This window comes from Macaca mulatta, chromosome 5, assembly GCF_049350105.2.
Source record: "Macaca mulatta isolate MMU2019108-1 chromosome 5, T2T-MMU8v2.0, whole genome shotgun sequence".
NCBI classification, from domain to species: Eukaryota; Metazoa; Chordata; class Mammalia; order Primates; family Cercopithecidae; genus Macaca; species Macaca mulatta.
In genome coordinates, this window is record NC_133410.1 from 64,323,681 (window position 1) to 64,349,557 (window position 25,877).

Sequence of the window (25,877 nt, forward strand, 5' to 3'; positions counted from 1 at the left end):
TTTGCTCAAATTGTCACCTTAAGAAGCTTTTGTCCCGAGACGCTGGAGTTTTCTAGATATAGGATTATGTCATCTGCAAATAAAGATAATTTTATTTCCTCTCTTCCCATTTGAATGCACTTTATTTCTTTCTCCTGCCTGATAGCCCTGACCAGAACTTCCAATACTATGTTGACTAGGAGTGATAAGAGGGCATCCTTGTCTTGTGTAGGTTTTCAAGGGAAATCTTTCCAGCTTTTGCCCATTCAGTAAGATGTTGACTGTGGATTTGTCATAGATGTCTCTTATTTTGAAGTGTGTTCCTTCAATACCTAGTTCATTGAGAGTTTTTAACAAAAATTAATGCTGAATTTTATGAAGGCCTCTTCTGCATCTATTGAGATAATCATGTAGTTTTTGTATTTAGTTCTGTTTATATGAAGAGTCACATTTATTTATTTCCATAGGCTGAGCCAACCTTGCATCCTGGGGATAATGCCTACTTGATCAAGGTGGATAAGCTTTTTGATATGCTGCTGCATTCAGTTTGTCAGTGTGTTGTTGAGGACATTTGCTTTGAGGTTTACCGAGGACATTGGCTTAAAGTTTTCATTTTTTGTTATATCTCTGACAGGTTTTGGTGTTAGGATGATGCCGGCCTCATAAAATGACTTGGGGAGGAGTCCCTTTTCCACAATTCTTTGAAATAGGTTCAGTAGAAATAATACCAGGTCTTCTTTTTTATGTCAGGCACAATTTAGCTGTGAATCTATCTGGTCCCAGGATTTGTTTGGGTAGTAGGCTATTTATTACCGCCTCCATTTTAGAACTTGTTATGGGTCTGTTCAGCAATTCAATTTCTTCTGGGTTTAGTCTTGGGAGGGTGTAAAATTCCAAGAATCATTTCTTCTACAGTTTGTAGTTCTTGTGCATAGAGGTGTTCATAATATTCTCTGATGGTTGTTTTTATTTATGTCAAGTCTGTGGTAATCTCCTCCTTGTCATTTCTGATTGTGTTTATTTGAATCTTCTCTCTCTTTTTTATTTATTATTCCAGCTAGGAGTCTATTTTATTTTTTTCAAAAAAAAAAAACAAACTCAGATTCTTGATTCATTGTTCTTTTGAATGTTTTTATTGTGTCTGTATCTCTTTCAGTTCACCTCTGATTTTCATTATTTCTTGTCTTCTGCTAGCTTTGGAATTGTTTTTGCTCTTGGTTCTCTTGTTCTATTGTTGTTATAATAATAATTATTATTAATTATTATATAATTATTATTATTAAATAAAATAAATATTATTTTGAGTCAGAATCTCGCTCTGTTGCCAGGCTGCAGTGCAGTGGCATGATCTTGGCTCACTGCAAGCTCTGCCTCCCCGGGCTCATGGCATTCTCCTGCCTCAGCCTCCCGAGTAGCTGGGACTATAGGCACCAGACACCACGCCCAGCTAATTTGTTGTATTTTTAGTAGGGACAGGGTTTATCCACGTTAGCCAGGCTGTTCTGGATCTCTGGACCTCATGATCTGCCCGCCTTGGCCTCACAAAGTGCTGGGATTACAGGCGTTAACCACCGCGCCCAGCCCTCTTGTTTTTTAGTTATGATTTTCAGGTTGCTAACTTGAGATTGTTCTAGCTTTCTGAAGTGGGCATTTAGTCCTATACATTTTCCTCTTAACACTACCTGAATTTATCCCAGAGATTTTGGTATGTTGTATCTTTTCTCATTAGTCTGAAGGATCTTCTTGAGTTCTGTCTTAATTTCATTATTTGCCCAAAAGTCATTCAGGAGCAGTCATTATTTGCCCAAAAGTCATTCAATGTAATTGTATGGTTTTGAGTAAATTTCTTAGTCTTGATTTCTAATTTGATTGGACTGTAGTCCAAGAGATTATTTGTTACACTTTCAATTCTTTTGTGTTTGCTAAAGAGGGTTTCACTTCTGATTATGTAATCAATTAAAGAGAAAGTGTCCTGTGGCAGTGAGAAAAATGTATATTATTCTGTTTGTGGTGGAGAGTTCTGTAGATAGCTATCAGGTTTATTTGATGTAGTGCTGAGTCCATTTCCTAAATAATTGCTAATTTTCTGTCTTGATGATAGGTTTAATATTATCACTGGGGTATTAAAGTGTCCCACTATTATTGTGTGGGAGTCTAAGTATCTTTGCAGGTCTCTAAGAACTTGCTTTATGAATCTGGATGCTCCTGTGTTGGGTGCATTTATATTTAGGATAATTAGATCTTCTTGTTGAATTAAACTCTTCACCATTATGCAGTGTTCTTCTCTGTCTTTTTTATTTTTTGTTTAAATTCTGTTTTGTCAGAAAGTAAGATTGAAACATGTTTTTTTCTGTTTTCTATCTGTTCGGTAGATTTTTCTCCATTCATTTATTTTGGGCCTATGTATGCCGTTGCAGGTGAGATTGGTTTCTTTTTTTCTTTTTCTTTTTTTTTTTTTATTATTATTATACTTTAAGTTCTAGGGTACATGTGCACAACGTGCAGGTTTGTTACATATGTATACTTGTGCCATGTTGCTGTGCTGCACCCATCAACTCGTCAGCACCCATCAACTCGTCATTTACATCAGGTATAACTCCCAATGCAATCCCTCTCCCTCCCCCCTCCCCATGATAGGCCCCAGTGTATGATGTTCCCCTTCCCGAGTCCAAGTGATCTCATTGTTCAGTTCCCACCTATGAGTGAGAACATGCGGTGTTTGGTTTTCTGTTCTTGTGATAGTTTGCTAAGAATGATGGTTTCCAGCTGCATCCATGTCCCTAGAAAGGACACAAACTCATCCTTTTTTATGGCTGCATAGTATTCCATGGTGTATATGTGCCACATTTTCTTAATCCAATCTGTCACTGATGGACATTTGGGTTGATTCCAAGTCTTTACTATAAATACAACATACCAATGGGTCTCGGTTCTTTAACCAGCTTATGCCTCTGTATTTTTTGACTATGGCATTTAGCCCATATGCATTTAAGGTTAATATTGATATGTGTGGATTTGATCCTGCCATCATGATGTTGGCTGGTTATTTTGCAGACTTGTCTATGTGGTTGATTTATAGTGTCATTGGTATGTATACTTCAGTGTGCTTTTGTAATGGCTGGAATTTTTTTCTTTTCCTTACATATTTAGTGTTTCCTTAAGAAGTTTTTGTAAGGCAAGTGTGGTGGTAACAAATTTCCTCAGCCTTTGCTTGTCTAAAAAATCTCTTATTTTTCCTTTTTGTATAAAGCTCAGTTTGGCCATATGTTAAATATTGGCCCCCAATCTCTTCTGGTTTGTAGGGTTTCAGCGGAGAGGTACACTGTTATTTTTATGGCTTCCCTTTGTAGGTGACCTGGTCTTTCTCACTATCTTTCTGTAACGTTTGTTTATTTATTTATTTTTTTCGTTTCTACCAAGAAGAACCTGATAATCATGTGTCTTGATGATAATCTTCTCATGGAGTACCTTCCTGGGGTTCTCTGTATTATCCAAATTTGAATGTTGGCCTCTCTAGCTAGGTAGGGGAAGTTCTCAGAGTTGATACCTGAAATATGGTTTCCAAGTTGATTCCATTGTCCCCATATCTTTCAGGTACTCCCGTTAGTTGTAGATGCAGTCTCTTTACAAAATCTCGTATTTTTTGGAGGTTTCGTTCCTTCATTTTCATTCTTTCTTTTTCTATTTTTGTCGGCCTGTCTTAATTCAGACAGGCATTCTTCAAACTCTGAGATTCTTTTCTTTCCTTGATCTATTCTGCTATTAATACTTGTGATTTCATTATGAAATTCATGTGGTATAATTTCCAGCTCTATTAGATTGTTTGCTTTCCTCTTTATACTGGTTACTATGTAAAGTGAGTTCTTTATACTATATTTTGCTCCTATCATAATTTATTATCATTTTTAGCTTTCTTGCTTTTGGGTTATAATGTACTTGTTTAGCTTAGTGAACTTCATTTCTGTCCACATTCTGAATTTTACTTCTGTCATGTCAGACATCTTAGCCTCAGCCTGGTTCTGAACCCTTGCTGGAGAGGTGAAGTGGTCATTTGGATGAGAGAAGGCACTGTGACTTTTTGAGTTTTCAGTATTCTTACAATACTTTTTTTATCTTTTTGGGCCTATGTATCTTAAATTTTTGAGGTTGTTGACCTTTGCTTGTGTTTTTCTTTATCTTATTTAATTACCTTGAGGGTTCATGGTGATATAAGGTGAATTCAGCCAACTGACTTTGTTTCTGGAAGAGTTTGGGGGGCCAACTTACTGTTCCCAAGTCCTGTACCACGTGCTTTAACTCCAGTGGACTTCTATTGGGTCCCAACTTTGTTCTCTGGCTCCTCAAGGTTTTGAGTCTTCTGAGCTGAGGTGACTGAGGTGCAGCAGCTGCAGCAGAGTGCTAGTGAATGCAGAGGTGTCTGCCTCACTATGGTTACTCATCACGAAGGCTGAAGCGAGGCAACTGGAGGGGGAGTGGAAAGCCCCTGCTGGAGACTGTGTGCTGTTACCATGGAGATGGTGTTGGAGTAGGGTGGGTTGCTGGGCAGCATAGTTCTGGGTCTCTTCTCTGTGCCCCACCAGCAAAAGTGATCACTCAGGGTGTGGGAGGATTTCCTGTTCTCTGTGCAGCTTTAGCACAAGGTTAGGGGACTGGCAGGGGCAGGGCTTTCTGATTCTGTGCCCACCAAGGCTATGTCTGCAAAGGCTGTCGGCAGGGAGGAGCGGTGCAGTGGGAGATTGTACTGCACTCCTGTGTGCTGCTGGGGCAAGCAAAGCAAAACCCACTCATGCAGACTTGCACCAGAACAGCGGTGTGGGGAGTTACTGTGGGCTAAGAGGAAACTGCAGTATTGAGAGAGAACATGTAGACTGGTGCATGGCTATGGGGGCCATCTCACTGGAGCTCCCCAGTCAGGCACAGTCCTCTGTTGCAGAAGCTATGATGTGTGATCCTAGGGCACCAAGGACTACCGTGTAAGTAGTCATGGCCAGGCTGGGGCCCTGGAAGAGGGCGGAAGTCCAAGGAGTACTCCAGTCAGACCAGCCTCATCTGATGTGCAGAATTGCCCTGCAAAGACCAGGTCCAACAATTCCCCTAGGGCTAATGTGAGCAAATTGAGCCTAGAGAGATTGCCGTTGATGGCTTTCCTACAGATGCTTCTACACCAACCGCTCTGGGCTCCACACCAACCCCTCCGGGCTTCACATCAGCTGACTTACTGCTCCACCACTTTGCTTGTCTCCTGAAGGAGCCATACCAGAGAGATGCTGGTTAGCAATCACTCATTGCAATAATCCCAGGATGGAGAGGCTGTTCAGGGGGTCTAAGCCAGGGGCTCCCCATTTGGTGACTAGCAGTGTGATGTGTAGAATCCATGGGAGATAAACTGGCCTCCTCTTCTTGAATCAACTGGAGATTGTTGGAGTTGTGGATATGGCATTTACGGTCTTTGCTCCTGTGGTAGTCTGAGGGTAGCAAGCTAAGTTCGACTGCAGAGGCTGCGGCAGAGAGGTTTTCATGTGCCCCTGGAGGCTCTATCCAGGGAGTTTCCAAGTTGTTACTAGATCAATAGTTCTGGCAGGGGGTGGCTAGAGGGCCAGGTTTGGGAGATCTGCCTGGTGAGAAGATATGGGAACAGGTACCCACATGACAATCTGGCCACTTTTCTGTAGGGCTGCTGCAGTATGCTGGGGGCCCACTCCAGTCTCTAGTTACCTCAGATTTTCCAGTAACTGAAGGTATCACCAGTTAAGTCTGAGAAACAACAAACATGGCAGCCTGCTCTTTTTTCTAATAGCTCTGTACCAGTGAGGTACAGACCTGCTGCTGGCCCAAACACATCTCTAGAAGGTGTCTGGAGACCTCAGTTGGGAGTTCTAACACAGTCAGAAGGAACGGGATCAGAGTCCTGCTTCAAAAAGTGATATGACCACATTTTCATAGAGCAGATGTACTGTGCTGCGGGTACACATCCAGCCTCTGGTCACCTTGGAACCTCCAAAGCTCAAAGGCAGGAATGGTTAGGTTGTCCAAACAGCAAATATGGTAGCCTGCCCCTTCCCCTGGAAGCTCTGTACTAGGGAGACCTGAAAACTCTGTCAGCTGAGGAACACCAGTGGCAGTACCCAAAAATCCCAGTTGGGAGACTCCGCCCAGTGTTGAAGAACAGGATCAGGGACCCACTTTAAAAAGCAGTCTGGTCACATATTTTTGTAGGACTGCTTTGCTGTGCTGGGCCATCACTTTCACCCTAGTTATCTTGGATTCTTCAAAACCTCCAAGCTGGAATTGTTAAGTCTCCCAAACAGCAAAGAAGGCAGCCCACAACTCCTGGGTGCTCTCTCCCAGGGTGTTTTCAAATCTCTATTGGTGGGAGAGCACTGGGTAGGGTGGCTAGAAGCCCCTGTTTGGAGGTCCCACCCAATGGGGAGGAACAGGATCTGGGACCTGCTTAAAGAGCAGTCTGGCCAAGTTTAGGTAGAACAGATTTGCAACAGCTGAGGGTTTCCTTCCATCCCTCTAGTCCATTTGGACTCTCGAAAGCTAAAAATGCAGTACAGCTAAGTTGCCCAAATAGCAAAATTGGCAACCCGCCTTGCTCACTTCCCCTCCTCACCCAACTCCAGCTTCATCTCGGGTAGGCACAACACTGCTACCATGCTTGTCTGGAATTCCAAGTCAGTGGATCTTATCCTGTGATGTGCTGTGAAGGTGGTGCCTGCAGACTGTCACCGCTTGGCCTCCCGAATTAAGCCTCTTTGCTAGGAGTATATATTCATTCCTAACCTCCCACTTTGCCAGAGCTACAGCTAGTTTTGCCAGGAAGCCCAGAAAGCTGGGGTATCTAAAACTCCCAGATCTCTACACATGGCTGAGCTGCTGCTCTGCCTAGACTCCATGTAGCTATGTGCGTCACATTTAAGGCTCTGGTGGAGTGGTTTCATGAGGGGATTTCCTGATCCGAGGGTTGCAGAGATCTGTGGGAGAAGAATGTTACCTGGGGTTGCACATTCACTCTTCACTTCCCTGGGTCAGGGAGGCTCACTTGTCTCTGCATTGCTCCTGGGTGGGCCATCATCCTGATTCCTTCCTTCCTTCCTTCCTTCCTTCCTTCCTTCCTTCCTTCCTTCCTTCCTGCCTGCCTGCCTGCCTCCCTCCCTCCCTCCCTCCCTCCCTCCTTTCTTTCTTCTTTCTTTCTTCCTTCTTTCTTTCTTTCTTTCTTTCTTTCTTTCTTTTTTCTTTCTTTCTTTCTCTCTCTCTTTCTTTCTTTCTTTCTTTCTTTCTTTCTTTCTTTCTTTCTTTCTTTCTTTCTTTCTTTCTTTCTTTCATTTTTCCTTCTTTTCTTTCTTTCTTTCTTTTCTTTCTTTCTTCTTTCTTAGTTCAGATGTCATTTATTCATAATTTATTTTTGTTGCTCTTCATTGTATTTATTTTACTTTAAGTTCCAGGATACATGTCCAGGATGTGCAGATTTGTTACATAGGTAAATATTTGTCATGGTGGTTTGCTGCAGCTATCAAGTTGTCACTGAGATATTAAGCCCAGAATGCATGAGCTGTTTATCCTGATGCCCTCCCTTCCCTAGCCCAACAGGCCCCATTGTGTTTTCTTCCCCTCCATGTGTCCATGTGTTCTCATTGTTCGGTTCCCACTTATAAGTGAAAACATGTGGTGTTTGGTTTTCTGTTTCTGCATTAGTTTGCTGAGGTAATGGCTTCTAGCTGCATCCATGTCCCTGCAAACAGCATGATCTTATTCCTGTTTATGTCTTCATAGTATTCCACAGTGTATATGTACCACATTTTCCTTATCCAGTCTATCATTGATGGGCTTTTGGGTTGATTCTATCTCTTTGCTATTGTGAATAGTGCAGCAATGAACATATGTGTGCATGTATCTTTAAAATATAATAATTTATATTCTTTGGGTATATACTCAGTAATGGGATTATAACAATATTAACCTTAAGTGTAAATGGGCTAAATGCCACAATTAAAAAATATAGAATGGCAAGCTGAATGAAGAGTCAGGACCCATCAACACGCTGTATGCAAGAGACCCATCTCATGTGCAAAGACACACATAGGCTCAAAATAAATGGATGGAGGAAAATTTATCAAGCAAACAGAAATCAGAAAAAAGCATGTCTTGCTATCCTAGTTTCTGACAAAACAGACTTTAAACCAAAAGATCAGGAAAGATATAGAAGGCCATTACATAAGCATAAAGGGTTCAATTAAACAAGAAGAGCTAACTATCCTAAATATATATGCACCCAATACAGAAAACACCCAGACTTATAAAAGCAAGTTCTTAAAGACTTACAAAGAGAGTTAGACTCCCACGCAATAATAGTGGGGTATTTTAACACCCCACTGTCAATATTAGACAGATCATTGAAGCAGAAAATTCAGAAAATTAACAACAATGTTCAGGACTTGAACTCAGCTCTGGATTAAGTGGACTTGACAGATATCTACATAATTCTCCACCCAGAAAACCAAGGAATATACATTATTCTCGGCACAACATGGCAGTTGCTCTAAAATCAATCACAGAATTGGAAGTAAAACACTCCTGAGAAAATACAAAAGAACTGAAATTATGCTAAGCAGTGTCTCAGACCACAGCACAATCAAATCAGAACTCAAGATTAAGAATCTCACTTAAAACCCCACAACTACAGGGAAATTGAACAACCTGCTCTTGAATGATTCTTGGGTAAGTAATGAAATTAAGGCAGAAATCAAGAAGTTGTTTCAAACCAATGAGAACAAATAGACAATGTAGCAGAATCTCTGGGATGCAGCTAAAATATCGTTAAGAGGGAAATTTAAAGGACTAAATCCCCACATCAAAGAGCTCGAAAGTCCTCAAATTGATGCAAGCATCACAACTAAAATATCTGGAGAACCAAGTACAAACAAACTCCAAAGCTAGCAGAAGACAAGAAATAACCAAGATCAGAGTGGTGCTGAAGGAGATAGAGACATGAAAAATTACTCGAAAAATTACTCAAAAATCAACAAATCCAGGAGCTGTTTCTTGAAAAAGTGAAATAAAATAGACAGCTGTCTAGACTAATAAAAAAAGGAAAAGAGAGAAGAATCAAATAGACACAATAAAAATGATAAAGGAGATATCACCACTGACTCCATAGAAATACCTTAAAATCATCAGTAGTTGGAAACTGCAGTCTTTGGTGAGTCAGCTCCTTGTGGTGTCCTTGAGAACAGCTGGCATCAGTGAAGTCCTTTAGACCAGCTGAGTCAGTGGTTTCATCAGTATGTAGGAACTGAAGGTGAGAAAACAACATTTCAAAATGTTTAAGTTATTATCTATAGAACAGTTAAGATGAACTATAATCTTGTAACAGTGTCTGCATAATTATATAATAATAACCAAAAAACTATGAAGAAGTGAGTCAGAGAGCAAACTAACCGAAAGCTGTCTGCTGAATGTACTGCAGGCCTGGTTTACTTTTATATCTTCCCCTCCCTTTATCCTTGATAAATTCAACAAAGTCTACAGGAATAGTGTCATCTTGAAACTCTCTAAATCATTCCTGATGGTAGTAAGAATCAACATATAAATGTTCTATCATAAATGAACCTTTAAAATATACTAAGTAAAATAGGCCAGTCATAAAGGATCACATATTGTATGATTCCATGTATTAAAAAATGTCCAGAACAGGCAAATCTATAGAGATAGAAATTCAATTAGCATTTGTCCAAGATAGGACAAATGCAAAAATTAGGGGTAGGGAGTAAAAGGATAAAGAGTATAGGTTTTAGTTTTAGGAGATAAGAGTTTTCTAAAACTGACTGTTATGGTAGATGCACAATTCTGTGAATATACTATGACACATTAAATTTTATGCAATAAGTGATAATTTGTATGGTATCTGAATTATATTTCAACAAATTTACAGAAGTTTTTGAACCATGTTTAGCTATTTTATCTTTAGTTCTGTGTCAAAGACACTGCAGGAACATGAACCTTTCACAGCTACTCTTATGGACACTATTCTAAAATATATTACATGAGTCAGGTGATGTGTCCACCCAAGATCACTGATATTAGCTGAATTATAGCACTTAAAAATATGAAAAGGAAAATAAACCCACTTGTATAAACAGGTCTTCTACCGTTTATTTGTCTCCTTGTTATCCACGTGCTCAGACTGCTAATATAATGTGTTTACTTTGAAGTGTAAAAGTTACATTTTAACTTCTTGACTGATTTATACTTGGATGTCACCATGAGAAATGACAGAAAAGAGCGGCAACTGGAAAACAAGCATTGCATTGCATCAGGATGTCTATGAAATGGACTTCAGCTCTTCTGCTGATACAGCTGAGCTGTTACTTGAGCTCTGGGAATTGTGGAAAGGTCCTGGTGTGGCCCACAGAATTCAGCCATTGGATGAATATAAAGACAATCCTGGATGAGCTTGTCCAGAGAGGTCATGAGGTGACTGTATTGGCATATTCACCTTCCATTCTTCCTGGTCCCAACAACCCATCTGCTCTTAAATTTGAAATTTGTCCGACATCTTTAACTGAAACTGAGTTTGAGGATAGCGTCACACAACTGGTTAAGAGATGGTCAGACATTCCAAAAGACACATTTTGGCCACATTTTTTACAAGTACAAGAAATGATGTGGACATATGGTGACATGATTAGAAAGTTCTGTAAAGATGTGGTTTCTAATAAGAAACTTATGAAGAAACTACAGGAGTCAAGATTTGATGTTGTTCTTGCAGATGCTATTTCCCCCTGTGGTGAGCTGCTGGCTGAGCTACTTAAAATACCCTTTGTGTACAGCCTCCGCTTCTCTCCTGGCTACGCGATTGAAAAGCATGGTGGAGGATTTCTGTTCCCTCCTTCCTATGTACCTGTTGTTATGTCAGAATTCAGTGATCAAATGACTTTCATGGAGAGAGTAAAAAATATGATCTATATGGTATATTTTGACTTTTGGTTTCAAGCATGGGATACGAAGAAGTGGGATCAGTTTTACAGTGAAGTTCTAGGTAAGTAATTTTTTCATTTGGTAGCATGGAGATCTAACTTTCTTGTACCTTTGAAGCTGAGCTTGTATAAAGCCATAAAGTCAGGGTAGTGGGAGCTTTTTGCAAGTGAATTTATCAAATGAAAGAAAAAGATTATCAAACTCACAAACACTATAGAAAAGGTAAATCATAGAATCTGTTAAAACACTGTGGCCATAACCATACAGAATACTCCAAGAAGTCATAAACCTGTATATTAGTGCACCTTAGATTTCTTTAAGCAATCACACATCTGTTGTATTATAATTTTTTGTCTTAAAAAAAGTCAGACTCATCAAGAAACATCTTGGGGGTTGTATACTGGTAGACTGAGTAGTTACACATTTTTCTAGAACTATCTGTTTAACATTGCAGAAATTGTTTTTATCTTGTATACCTGTCTCCTTATTTAGTAATTGCAATATGTACCCATGTTACCAGGAGGTTTCCTCCACAGTTGAGAGAAATAATGTCTCCATTTCAGAAACAGAAACCAATGCATATAATTTGAAGTTTCCAATGCTTCTATTCTGCTTCACTTAAGGATTGGAAACTATTCATTTTAAGGCCAGTCATCTTGTCAAAGTGTGAACATTAAGTTGTAACTGTACATATCCTTTGCCCACTTTTTGATGGGGCTGTTTGTGTGTTTCTTGTAAATTTGTTTGAGTTCTTTGTAGGTTCTGAATATTAGCCCTTTGTCAGATGAGTAGATTGCAAAAATTTTCTCCCATTCTGTAGGTTGCCTGTTCACTCTGATGGTAGTTTCTTTTGCGGTGCAGAAGCTCTTTAGTTTAATTAGATCCCATTTGTCCATTTTGGCTTTTGTTGCCGTTGCTTTTGGTGTTTTAGACATGAAGTCCTTGCCCATGCCTATGTCCTGAATGGTATTACCTAGGTTTTCTTCTAAGGTTTTTATGTAATTAGGTCTAACATTTAAGTCTCTAATTCATCTTGAATTAATTTTCGTATAAGGAGTAAGGAAAAGATCCAGTTTCAGCTTTCTACTTATGGCTAGTCAATTTTCCCAGCACCATTTTTTAAATAGGGAATGCTTTCCCCATTTCCTGTTAAAAAAAAAAAAAAAAGTCAAAATTGACAAATGGGATCTAATTAAACTAAAGAGCTTCTGCACAGCAAAAGAAACTACCATCAGAGTGAACAGGCAACCTACAGAATGGGAGAAAATTTTTGCAATCTACTCATCTGACAACTGCTAATATCCAGAACCTGCAAAGAACTCAAACAAATTTACAAGAAAAAAACAAACAACCCCATCAAAAAGTGGGCAAAGGATATGAACAGACATTTCTCAAAAGAAGACATGCATACAGCCAACAGACACATGAAAAAATGCTCGTCATCACTGGCCATCAGAGATATGCAAATCAAAACCACAATGAGATACCATCTCACACCGGTTAGAATGGCGATCATTAAAAAGTCAGGAAACAACAGGTGCTGGAGAGGATGTGGAGAAATAGGAACACTTTTACACTGTTGGTGGGATTGTAAACTAGATCAACCATTATGGAAAACAGTATGGCGATTCCTCAAAGATCTAGAACTAGAAGTACCATATGACCCAGCCATCCCATTACTGGGTATATATCCAAAGGATTATAAATCATGCTGCTATAAAGGCACATGCACATGTATGTTCATTGTGGCATGGTTCACAATAGCAAAGACTTGGAATCAACCCAAATTTCCATCAGTGACAGACTGGATTAAGAAAATGTGGCACATACACACCATGGAATACTATGCAGCCATGTAAAAGGATGAGTTTGTGTCCTTTGTAGGGACATGGATGCAGCTGGAAACGATCATTCTCAGCAAACTATCTCAAGAACAGAAAACCAAACACCGCATGTTCTCATTCATAGGTGGGAACTGAACAATGAGATCACTTGGACTCGGGAAGGGGAACATCAGACACTGGGGCCTATTATGGGGAGGGGGAGCGGGGAGGGATTGCACTGGGAGTTATACCTGATGTAAATGACGTCATGGGTGCTGATGAGTTGATGGGTGCAACACACCAATATGGCACAAGTATACATATGTAACAAACCTGCATGTTGTGCACATGGATCCTAGAACTTAAAGTATAGTAATAATTTTTGAAAAGTTATAACTGTATAGTTTTTTGAAACTATGCATCTTTATTTAAAATATGAGCCAAATTAATATTGAACACACATTTCTATTTTAATAATTTCTCAAAGCTTTCTAGCTGTAATTTGCAAATATATTTACTTACAAACTAATATTGTTAAGATCTTAGCATGAATCAAATCAATTGCAGGTACAAGGATTTCAGCCATAATTTCAAAATAATCAACGGTTCACTTAAAGATCCAAAGATAAAAGGACTAGATTAATGAATTATGGAAATGAGAGTATTTCTTAGAAAATTATTTTCATGGGTACAGTAGAATTCATTGATAATGGAGCTCCAAGAGTGACTTTTATGTATATTTGTTACTATGAAGGTTTAAAAAATAAAGAAATGGTGATTAATACTCCATGGCTTGTTTATGGTTGTGAATATACTGATGTGACATAAGGGATGTAGTTTTCCCTCATGATCCTCTCACCACTTTGTCTTTCTTGTAAATACACAGGGGCCAAATATATAATACATAAAAATTAAATTATGCCTATATATGAATATATGTATATATATTTCAAAGCACAAACACTTCACTTGCATTTTTGCCTACATTATTCTAACTTCTTTCAGGAAATTACCAAATGACCTGTGTCATCTACCTTTTCTTGTTTTATTTTCCCTTCAGGAAGACCTACTACATTATTCGAGACAATGGCAAAAGCTGAAATATGGCTGATTCGAAACTACTGGGATTTTCAATTTCCTCACCCACTCTTACCACATGTTGAGTTAGTTGGAGGACTCCACTGCAAACCTGCCAAACCCCTACCTAAGGTAAACTATTACTGTTTGTTTGTCTGCTTTGAATTTTCAGTGCAAATGGTTCTACATTCATTCAGAGTGTTTGACTTAGACTGGAAGAAACATGGGTAGTGGGAAAGTAAAGCACATACCAATTAAAAACTCACATACATGTTGATACCATCACAAGTTTGTGAATTTCATCATTATTACAGATAAAGAGGGATACTAAGGAGACTTTGACATTAGGGTGGGTAAATTAAAGCTTTGATTATGCAACACATAAGAAGGTACTGGATGTTCATTAAAAGAATATTTATAAAAGAGATTAGCACACACCACAGGTAAGTGTGTTGGACACAGTTTCTGTCCCAACACACCTTATATTTACTTTGAAAGATACAATATTTGCAAGTAATAGAAACTGTGCAAAAACTCTTATCTCCAGGGAAAAACCAATGCTAAGGAAGCATTCAGTGTAGACAATAGAGTATCCTGGAGTCACTGATATTAATAATTTAGATGAGAGCCGAACAATATGCGGGAATAGATGAAACAAAGAGAGAAAAAAGCACAAAAAGAAAAGCAGGCAAAATGTTCAGGGCAGTTCTCAAGACTCAAAGTTTAGTTTGCAAGGGAGATACTGAGTAAGAATCAGATGACGCTGACAGAGCCAGATACTCCTTAGGAACTGAAATATGTATTAAGTACATTCAGGAACTACTAAAAAGAGTTAAGAAAAGAAAATATGTGATAAGATTATATTTTAAAAAATATTCCAAGATGTTCAATGAATTAAATCGCAGAAAGGCCAGACTGGGAAGATCTGATCATTCAGAAAATTTTGTATGAATTCAGGTAGCAGATGATGGAAAAGTGAACTAGAGAGTGGATAGAATTAATTATGCCTACTTTTGCAGTAATAGTGCTAACCTCATATTGTGTTGTGTGGAAAAAAGTTATACAAATAAACCACTTAAAATGTCTCTGGCATATAGTTAGTGATTCAGAAAAGTTATTAATTTTGCAATTATGGCTGTTGTTGTTATTACGAATACTACTAATTACTTAACATGTGTAAGTCACTTGAGATATCATTTCACATGTAATAGAAACTAATTATTCAGTGCTTCAAGATTGCATTCTCTAACAAAGTCCTGCCTGTCTTCTATATGACAGTTACCTTGTGGACTTGATTCAAAGAAGACATGTCAGTTCCGACAGTAAGATGAACGAGCTGAAATTGTAAAATTCTACCATAAATGATAAGGATCTTCACCAGTATTCTAACTTATAAGAAAATAATTCCTTAAGAATATAAATGTGTTATTCTAATAATATTTGAAGCAAGACCCAGTGTTTACTTGATTTTCTTCAAATATTTAAATCATTCTGCATTGAGATTCCAGAGGTTTACCTCTTAGCATAAACATACCCTATTAGAGCAGGTGTTTTCTGCCTTAAAACAAGCAACTCAGTAAAGCTTCCTGGGGTAACTCGTGTCTCAACATCATAGCTGCCTGATAGAGAAGCACAGAAAAAATGAACAATGCATGTATAATAAATACCCAATAATTTCTACCACTTGTATCTGAATAGTGCCCTTAGTTTACAATAACAAAAGAATTCTGTCATCATGTAACGTTATAATCTTTATGAAGAAACATAAGAACCTCATATACTTTAAATTGATATCACAGTTCTAAGAAGTAGGTAGAAAGTAAGCATTGTTTATCACATTATTATGTAATCTCTTAAGAGATCATTTTTTTCTACCTCCTTATTAGCAGCAACATGGTGCTGATATTTTATTCCATAGTTAAAATTTAATATCTATGTTGAATTCAAATTGTATGGGCTTTATATTGGTAACTTTCTAAAGAGACAAAAGCTGAAGTGAGACTATTGGAAATTCTGTGCCACCCTATCCTACTCTTGAAAGATTTCCCCACTCACATTACAGGAAACCGATAGTGCCAGTAGGAGGAGCAAGAAAGTAGGAGGTGTAGAAGGGTAAGAAAAAGGATGACTAGTAGTATAACAGTGATAGTTACTAATACTAGCTGTCGTTAATTACTTATACTACCTGTTGTTATTAACTTGAAGAAAGCTTTGAATGCAAGTCAATGGTTGTGAAACCCATTTTCTAATTGTTTATTATGCAAAATAATTGTAAACCCAAGTTGCTTTCTATTCAATTAAATATTAGATTCTCAGATAATTTACGTATATTTTAATAGAAAAGGACACTTGGCAAATGTATCAAGTGTTAAAAATGCATATAGCCATTGGTTTTATAAGAAATTTACATGAATTCATACAGAGAAAAAAAATCAAGATATACATATTTAATATTTATGGAAAATATTCATAAAATATACACTGGAAGTAATCAAACATCTTAAATGAAGGAATAATTAAAACCTTATATTAGATGCATACTGTAACATTATAATAATTTTATCAATACAATATTCAATTACAGTCAGCTATAATAAAAGTAAAGCGAAGTAGAAAATAATAAATATTACAAGATTACACGTTTTTTGTAGGAGGAAAAGCACATACAATAAGAACAAAATTGTCTAAGTAAATGTCACAAGTGTACATTGAGCTATAAAAATAGAACAAAAGCCATGTTGAAAACATAGTTTACCATGATAACATCTCTAGACAGAAATTTTATTTAAAAATTTATTTTCTTTTTAGAACTTTTAATACTTTTATAAAATTCCTTACATAAATAGTGTTGTTGTTTTTTTAAGTTGTCACAGAATGGGAAACAATTAGTCCACATCAATAATTAATCTTTAAACCGTGGTTATATTTTTTTAACACTCGGTGGATGAAGAAAGCTCTGAGCATCAAGCCACTGAGACAAAACACTGAACATAAGTTACATCAAATGTGGCTATAGGTCACTGCAATCACACACAATACCTGGGTATCCCATGTATTATCTGGAACAGTACTACAATAACTCTGATATCATTAACACTAATTTCTTAAGATTAGAAGTCATATTTTAAAAAATACTCACCCATATGTGGTCTGCAAATAAGCATTTGGATTTTTGCTCTTTGTTTTGTAAAGAACACTTAAGAGAAAGTTTTATCCCAATGATTACATCTGAAATTATTTAACTTTAAAAACTGGCATAGATTGGGAACACAAGTCAGAATGATTCTCAATAAATTCCAGCCAAGTACGTTTTCACCAAGATTTGTATGTGGTGTGAGTGAGCTACTCAAGAAGGTGACCAAATCTCCTCTGCAGAAAGGCCTGGCAGTCTCTTCCATTCTGGTGCAAGTGCTGCTGCCTCTGAGACACAGCAAAGAGATGATGAGAGTTCCTCACATGCAGTTAAAGATAGGACATCAATTTAACAGTGTGATTTCAGGGCAATAGGTGTTCCACCTAAACAATCAGCTGAAAAATATGATAATTCAACTGTCTAACTATATACTGTACAATTCTGTATTATAAATGAGACTCTTAGAATTAATTCATAGAAATTCCAAACCACAATAGCAGACTCCAGAATGTCAGTGATTCTTAACCACCACTTTTTGCAGTTACTTTTTTTTTCTTTTTTGAAAAAAGACTGGAAAACTCTGACAAACTTTAAGTGACATGTAAAGGATTATAGTAAGATAAATGTAGATTTACATAATCCCAGCTGTGAGTAACTTTTCCTCAGTGCTCAGAGTCAGGGAAGTCAACCACTAATGACTTCCAACTAAAATAATTCTGCAGAAAACCTGTGTAAAATAAACATATGTGATTTAGCAGAACAACAATATAGCATTAAAGCCAAATGGTGCCACTTTAAGGAGCCTACATTAGTACTTAAAATATTATAAATGAAGAGTTCAGGTATCTCCCCATATACAATGTAATAGCTCTATTTCATTTCTCTCTTTCACACACACACACACGCACATATATACACATATTTACACAAATACTCTTAACAGAGGCAACCAATCTCATAGTATACATCTTGCAAAAAAACCTGAATAATTGAGTCAGTGAAAAAACATCCTTTATTACAATTATTCCTGATAGTAGTTGATTTTCTCTTTTTAGTTTGTATACCAATTGTTTCACAGTGCTTGCTGTGCTGATAATCTATTATGATGGAACACGTTCTTTTTTTCACAGGAAATGGAAGAGTTTGTCCAGAGCTCTGGAGACAATGGTGTTGTGGTGTTTTCTCTGGGGTCGATGATCAGTAACATGTCAGAAGAAAGGGCCAACGTAATTGCATCAGCACTCGCCAAGATCCCACAAAAGGTTAGATAAAATGTCTTAATATTGTGAAAAACTACTGAAAGAGGTTGTTAAAGTTTGTAAAGAATCCAACTGTAGAAACTTCCTGCCTATAAATTCAGCTGTTGAGAAAGCACTAATTATCTCAGATATTAACTCAAAATCAAAAATATATATGGAAGATACTAAAATAATACAGAGGGTGTTTTTCATTGGTAATTAATTTGGCATTAATATTGTGATCAGGAATCAATATAATTAAGAGTTGCAGGTAAAGTTTTGGTATTATCATGACATTGGGGTCAGGTAAGAGCTATCACCAAATTCTGCCCCTGTGATTTAATCCTTCTGTTTAAGATTTCCTGAGGGCAGTGTACACCCTACAGATGTTAGAAAACATTACATTTTAGTAACTTCACTAGAACAATAACAATAGCAGGTATTTAAAAAGTCTGACATGCATCATGCAGTTTAGTGTTGCCATGTTACCCAGTCTCGTGTACTTCCGGTACAATTTGGTGTAGGCCTATTTGAGTGATATTCAGGGTACTATTCAGAGAAAGGACAGGATTAGTCAGACAACTAATATAAAGACCTACATGGCCAGGCAAGTTTGGAGAAAGAGAAAAAGCAGCCTGCCTTGCTGGACCAGACCCAGCCAATGTCTGAAGTAGGAAGATGAAAGAAAAAGGATGGAGATGGATCCTGCTCTGAGGGTGGACCTTGTGTAGTATAATACGTAGCCCCACAAGGATGCTGCACTGTGAGATTAACAACTCCTCCCAGTGGAGGCAGCAGAAGGAAATACAGGAAGGACTCAAGCAGAAGGAAGCCAGGCAGGGGAACAGGTTCAGATGCTGCCTCCATAGAACATAGTAGGAACATATTTTCTTTGATATAGAATAAAATGTGTCGATCACTTTTTAGTTCCCTGTCTGCTATAGCCTTCTTGTAATGGCCTATGCTAATATTTTGCCAAAATCTCAAAGTTATTTTAACATGGATGTAACAAATAGAACTTAAACACTGTAAATTTTTTTTTTTAATTTATAAGGATTCCTTGGGAGTTCCAAAATTAGTAACGTAAACATAAAAATGTCTTAGCTACAGCAGAACATATGAATCTCTGTTGTCAAAATTTTGTAGCACATTGTCTAAGTGTTAGCAATCAGTTGACCAAAATTCAGCAAAATACAATTTTAAATTTATTCTAGAGTTGTATTTTTAATTGTAGTACCTATAGGTTCCTCATTTCTATGTTGAAAAAATATCCAAAATTAGCAATACTGAGAATACTCTGAATTTGTGTCAAAAGCTATCACTTGAAATTTTTCTTGGAAGTAGTGCTTGATAATTTGTAATTTCAAAGAAGTTATATATGCTACCTTTGAGGTATTAATTGACTTCTTCCAGGTGGCTTATTTTATAGACTTGCATTTTTATCAAAGACATCAAACCCTATTAAAATAACTTACAGACAAGTAGATATAAGTGAACTACTTCCCATATTACTCAAAAAATGAATAAATTAATATTAAATTTGGTAGATGAAAACTCATAAAATACATAACACAGAATAAGCATATAGGTCATTAGTAAGTTGTTACAGATTTTCCACACTAGAATGATGACTACCTAAAATTTTCAATGCATATAATTATTAAAATTGTTTATCTTTTTAAAATTAAATTCCATTTGTTAACTTTTAATTTCATTGTAAATGGGGATGTTTGTTACATAGGTAAATTTATGCCTTGGGGATTTGTTGTACAGACTGTTTCGTCATGAAAGTAGTAAGCTAGTACCTTTTAGTTATTTTTCCTGATCCTTTCTCTCCTCCCAACCTCCACCCTACAATAAGTCGCAGAGTATGTTGTTCCTCTCTATATGTTCATGTATTCTCATCTTTTAGCTTCCACTTGTAAGTGAGGGCATGCAGTATTTGGATTTCTGTTCCTGTGTTTGTTTGTGAAGGATAATGGTCTACAGTTGCATGTTCCTGCAAAAGATATGAACTTGTTCTGTTTTTGGCTACATAATATTTCACTGTGTACATATACCACATTTTCTTTATCCAATCCATCGTTGAAGGGCATTTAGATTGATTTAATGTCTTTGTGAAGATGAATAGTGCTGTAATGAACATATGTGGGCATGTTCTAATTTATAGTCCTTTGGATACATACCCAGTAATTGGATTGCTGGGTTGAATAGTATTTCTGCCTCTAGGATTTTGAGGAATCACCACCCTGTCTTCCACAGTGGTTGAACTTACACTCCCTCCTACAGAGTACAAGCATTTCTTTTTCTATACAACATCACTAGCATCTGTTATTTTTTGAGTTTTTAATAATGGCCATTCTGACTGATGTGAGATGGTATCTCTTTGTGGTTTTGATCAGTGATGTTAAGCTTTTTTTCATATAGAGGTTGGCCCCATATAGGTTTTCTTTTGAAAAGTGTAACAACTTTTTTGAATACTTGAACTTTTCATTGGTAATCTTATTTGTCTAAGCTACTATTTTGAAAAATCATGATTTCCTTATATACCTAACTAATTATAAAATTAAGGAAATGAAATGTGAGTATTCTATTTACATCAGTCTGAGTAGTTCTTGTTACTTAACATCCCTTGTTCTCATTGTTAATCTCTTTAGAGTTCTAACATTCTATAACTTTTGAGCTCCTCTCATGGAATAAGATATTTTCTTCTCTGTAACAGGTTTTGTGGAGATTTGATGGGAATAAACCAGATACCTTAGGACTCAATACTCAGCTGTACAAGTGGCTACCCCAGAATGATCTTCTTGGTAAGTCTTTGGAGAGCAAATATTGAATATATTAGTAACAGATTATTAGAGTGTTAATAGTCATCATGAAACAAGCCTATTGAACATTTGTTATGGAAAAACTTAAAAATAAAATGAAACTTCTGTATATTTATTTTCCAGTCCTAGGGTGAAAAGAATAAACAATAATTGTTGGCATTTTATGATAGGCACCCACATTCTTTATGATCAGAGTATCTTTATTTCAGGTGTTATTTCCTCTCACAAAATTTTTCTGGCACTTCCTGGGTTGTCTTCCTTTCTCATATTTCTACAACTTTACTTTACTCTTCTGTAGGGTTATTTCAAATGTCACTAAAAATAACAGCTCTTCTGCTACCACCATGGACACTGCATTTTGTGTAAGATTAAATCCCTAATCTTAATCAAAAAGTGTTGACACATTTCATAATGAAGTGTGACCTGTCCTTCCTCAATTCTAGCACCACCACCACCTCACTGCCTGCTGCCTTGCACACCCCACATATCACACTCCATGACTGTACTTAAGAGAACACATTCCGACCAAACAAGGTGGCTCACACCTGTAATCCTAGCACTTTGGGAGGCTGACATGGGCGGATTGACTGAGCTCAGGAGTTCAAGACCATCCTAGGCAACATGGTGAAACTGAGTCTCCATTAAAATACCAAAAATTAACCGGGCATGGCAGTTTGCCCCTGTAGTCCCAGCTACTCAGAAGGCTGAGTAGGAGAATTGCCTGAACGCAGGAGGTGGAGGTTGCAGTGAGCCAAGATTGCACCACTGCACTGCACCCTGGCAACAGAGGGAGATTCTATCTCCATTAAAACAAAACAAAACAAAAAACAAGAACACATTCTTACATGCCCATCCCTTTTCTGTGCTTTTTCCTTTTTGCACATTGTGTTTCCTTATCTAAATTGCACTTTTTTGTTAGTCCAACTGGTAATCTTGTATTATTTTTTTGGTCTGAAGTTGAACACACTACATAGCCTTCACTTACATCTCCAGCAGAAGTAGGTGCTCCTTCCTCTGAAGTCTGAAAACAATTTTATTTCAGTTCAGTGTGTTATCTAGGAAACACTGCCACATTCATATTCTTCTATCGTGCATTTCTCATTTTATTCCTACGAATAATTTTGCTAAAATTCATCCAATCCTAGGTCATCCAAAAACCAGAGCTTTTATAACTCATGGTGGAGCCAATGGCATCTACGAGGCGATCTACCATGGAATTCCCATGGTGGGCGTTCCATTGTTTGCAGATCAGCTTGATAACATTGCACACATGAAGGCCAAGGGCGCAGCTGTTAGTCTGGACTTCAACACAATGTCGAGTACAGACTTACTCCATGCACTGAAAACAGTAATTAATGACCCTTTGTGAGTATCACTTTTTCTTTACTTGGTGGTATTTATAGATAGGTTCTCTTGTCAATAGTGAGTATGGCTCTTATCCTTTTTATAAGAGACTGATTTTGAAAGAATTTAAATGATTTAAACAATCTGAAATCTGCTTTTATTTTTGAGTTGTTATTCAAAAATTTTATTTGAACCACATACATTTAATGAATAACCAATTATTGAAATAATTTTCTACACAAAAAAATTTAAAGTAATATACATAATAAGATATTTTAAAATAAATTTGACATAATCAATCCACAATAGAAAGGAAGGATAAACTTGAAATCATAGAATAAAATATTTTAACTCAATATCTAAAATGCCCCAAAGTATATCTTTTTTCTCACTGAAAAATTTATTTTTACTATCATTATTGTAACAGTTTTGATAATTTAACTTCCATAGCATAAAACCCACCTACTTAAAGTATAAAATCCTAATGTATTTAGTATGCTTACAGTCATGAAGCCATCACTGTTATACAATTTTAGAACATTTTGATCAACATAAAAGAAATCATAATGGTATAGAAGTCACTTCCCATGACCCCTTAGCCCTAGGCTAACACCAATTTGCTTTCCTTCTCTGTCGATTATTCTATCTACATATTTCATACAAATTGAATCATACAACTTATGATGTTTCTTTCACCAATTACAATTTTTGTTGTTTTTATGGTTTTTGACTTTATTTATGTTGCGTGTATTAACATTTCATTTCTTTTTACAGCAACATATTTTATAATATGGGTATGCCACATTTTATTTGTCTCTATCATGATCTGAGAGATAGATAAATTGGTGTTTTCATTTCACAATAATGTTTAAGATGATCTTACCTTTTTGAGCTGTCTCACGTAGTGTGTGTACATTTATTTTATGTGTTTTATACTTAAATGTGTATTTTAGAAGCCATATAATGTATTTTAAGATTCTAGGCCTCAAATAATTTAAAAATAAACACAAAAAATAGAGGAAATCCTAGGTATTCTATCATAGTGTGGCCAGGAAAAGCCTCTCTTATCAGTAACATTTAGAGGGTTGCCTCAAAAAGAGATAGAAGCATGCCTTGGGTTGTTGCAAGAAAGAATACTCCAACTGTGGGTAGAGGGGACACAATGTGTAAGGTGCTAAGATGGGAGCTTAAAGAAAAATATAAGGCCAACATCCCTAGAAGACCTAGTGTGCATGGGAAAGTTTCTGAAGGAGAGCTTACTAGTGTCTGATATTGGAGGATCCTGAGGACCAAATAATTTTTTGGATTTTATTCTTGATATGATGAAAGTTCAGGCAAAAGTCTTAATCAAGGCAGTATCATAATCTGACTTTTATTTCAAAAAAAAAAATCATTCTGGCTACTGGGTGAGAAACAGTAGGACACAAAATATTAGAATAGAAGCAGAGCTCATGGCTATGAGGCATTTCACCCATATAACACAATACATCTTTAGAAACTTAAGGATGATAATTCTCAAATTGTATTTTAACTATATATCTTTCTCCACTTAAAATGGCTCATGATGCTGAGCGTGATTTTGAATGCCTGTTTGAGACCTAGAGTAGTGTAATTGTATATTTCATAAGACAAAGGATAAATGCCTAAGCGATGGGTACCCTTTTCTTCATGATGTGATTATTTCACATAACAGCCTGCATCAAAACATCTCATGTACCTCATAAATATATACACCTACTATGTACTCAAAAAAACTAAAAATTAAAAGAAATAAAATGCTCATATGTTCTCTACCTCAATAATTAACTCTCTCACCTGAACTTCCATTTTTACTTTAAAAATATTTGTCAATTATGAAATCCAATTTAAAATCTAAACTTTCTATGATGACTCAAGTTAAAATACACAAATTCTATGTCAATTCTATTACATTTACTTTGAATCATATGATACTTGAAAAACCTTTCATTGACGATATGCTCAGGCAAATTAAGTTACTTTTTTTTTTTTTTTTTTTTTTTGAGAGGGGGTCTCACTCTGTCACCAGGCTGGAGTGGAGTGCAGTGGTGTGATCTTGGCTCACTGCAACCTCCCATCTTGGGTTCAAGTGATCCTCCTGTCTCAGCCTCCCAAGTAGCTGGGACTACAGGTGTGTGCCACCATGCCTGGGTAATTTTTTTTTTTTTAAACTAGACACAGGGTTACACCAGGTTAGCCAGGGTGGTCTTGATCTCCTGACCTTGTGATCCACCTTCCTCGGCCTCCCAAATTACTGGGATACAGGTGTGAGCCATCATGCCTGGCCTAATTAACTTACTTTCTTTTTTTATTATTTTTTAAATTTATTATTATTATTATACTTTAAGTTCTAGGGTACATGTCAATGTTGATACCTTTATGCTTATCATTTAGATATAAAGAGAATGCTATGAAATTATCAAGCATTCATCATGATCAACCAGTGAAGCCCCTGGATCGAGCAGTCTTCTGGATTGAATTTGTCATGCGCCATAAAGGAGCCAAACACCTTCGGGTTGCTGCCTACGACCTCACCTGGTTCCAGTACCACTCTTTGGATGTGATTGGGTTCCTGTTGGCCTGTGTGGCAACTGTGATTTTCATCATCACAAAATGTCTGTTTTGTGTCTTGAAGTTTGTTAGAACAGGAAAGAAGGGAAAAAGAGATTAATTACATCTGAGGCTGGAAGCTGCAAAATCCGATAAATGAGACTCCTTCAGTTTATTACAACAAGAAGAGGTCGTGATACAAGATTCCTTTCTTCTTGTCACAAAGCATCTTTCAAAACTTACCTTTTCAAGTCTAAATTTCTTTTTTTGGAGATTTAGTACCTGATTAACCATTAGACATATTTCACTTCAAGGAGGAAAACATTAGAGAAAGTAAAAATGATATAAAGCCATATAAACTTATACTGTAATTTATTGAGTTTATATTGAAATTTATTGTTTTACTTCACAGTTTCTATGAAAAAAATATACTAAATTTAATTACATATCACACACTGTACATGGAAACAAGAGCATTAAGAAGTGCACTGACAGTATCAATACTGTTTTGCACATACTCAGCATATTTTGGATTAATTTCATGCAGGATTGTTTTGTTTTAACTGTCTCTGAGGAAACTATTAAATAATTAGATTGTATAAATAGTCTCTCTCTTCCTCTTGATATTTTGAGATGAGTGGTGCTGCTTGGCTTTCATTGTGCATCCAGCTTCAGCATCACTTTTCTTCCTAAAAGGTATGATAAAAATGCTTACCATTTTAGAGTTTCGGTCATTTCCCAGTGGAAAGTATGTGAAATTAGAAATACAGCAACTCATACCTGGTTTCTACTACAAAATAAACTAATTTTACAATGCGTTTGGTTTTTTGAGCCAATTCTATTTTTCTGGTCATTTAAAAACATTCATCTGTTTTTTAATCATTTTTTAAAATTATTTCAATAGTTT

At 36.7% G+C, this 25,877-nt stretch overlaps 1 protein-coding gene across 3 annotated transcripts in view; it reads left to right on the forward strand.

Annotated features, from left to right (window-relative positions):
* UGT2B4 (UDP glucuronosyltransferase family 2 member B4) overlaps positions 1-25,786 on the forward strand; it is a 58,656-nt gene extending 32,870 nt beyond the window's left edge. Inside the window, exons 1-6 of one of the 3 annotated variants that reach the window (XM_028848541.2) lie at positions 10,201-11,020; positions 13,843-13,991; positions 18,123-18,254; positions 20,953-21,040; positions 22,204-22,423; positions 24,815-25,786. In XM_028848541.2, coding sequence (XP_028704374.2) covers positions 10,300-11,020; positions 13,843-13,991; positions 18,123-18,254; positions 20,953-21,040; positions 22,204-22,423; positions 24,815-25,091 — 1,587 coding nt within the window. In that variant the 5' untranslated portion in view covers positions 10,201-10,299 and the 3' untranslated portion in view covers positions 25,092-25,786. Of the gene's footprint in view, positions 1-10,200; positions 11,021-13,842; positions 13,992-18,122; positions 18,255-20,952; positions 21,041-22,203; positions 22,424-24,814 lie in introns of those variants that run through there. The other 2 variants (XM_015138593.3, XM_028848542.2) reach the window with 2 other exon arrangements.
* The last annotated feature ends 91 nt before the right edge of the window (positions 25,787-25,877 follow it).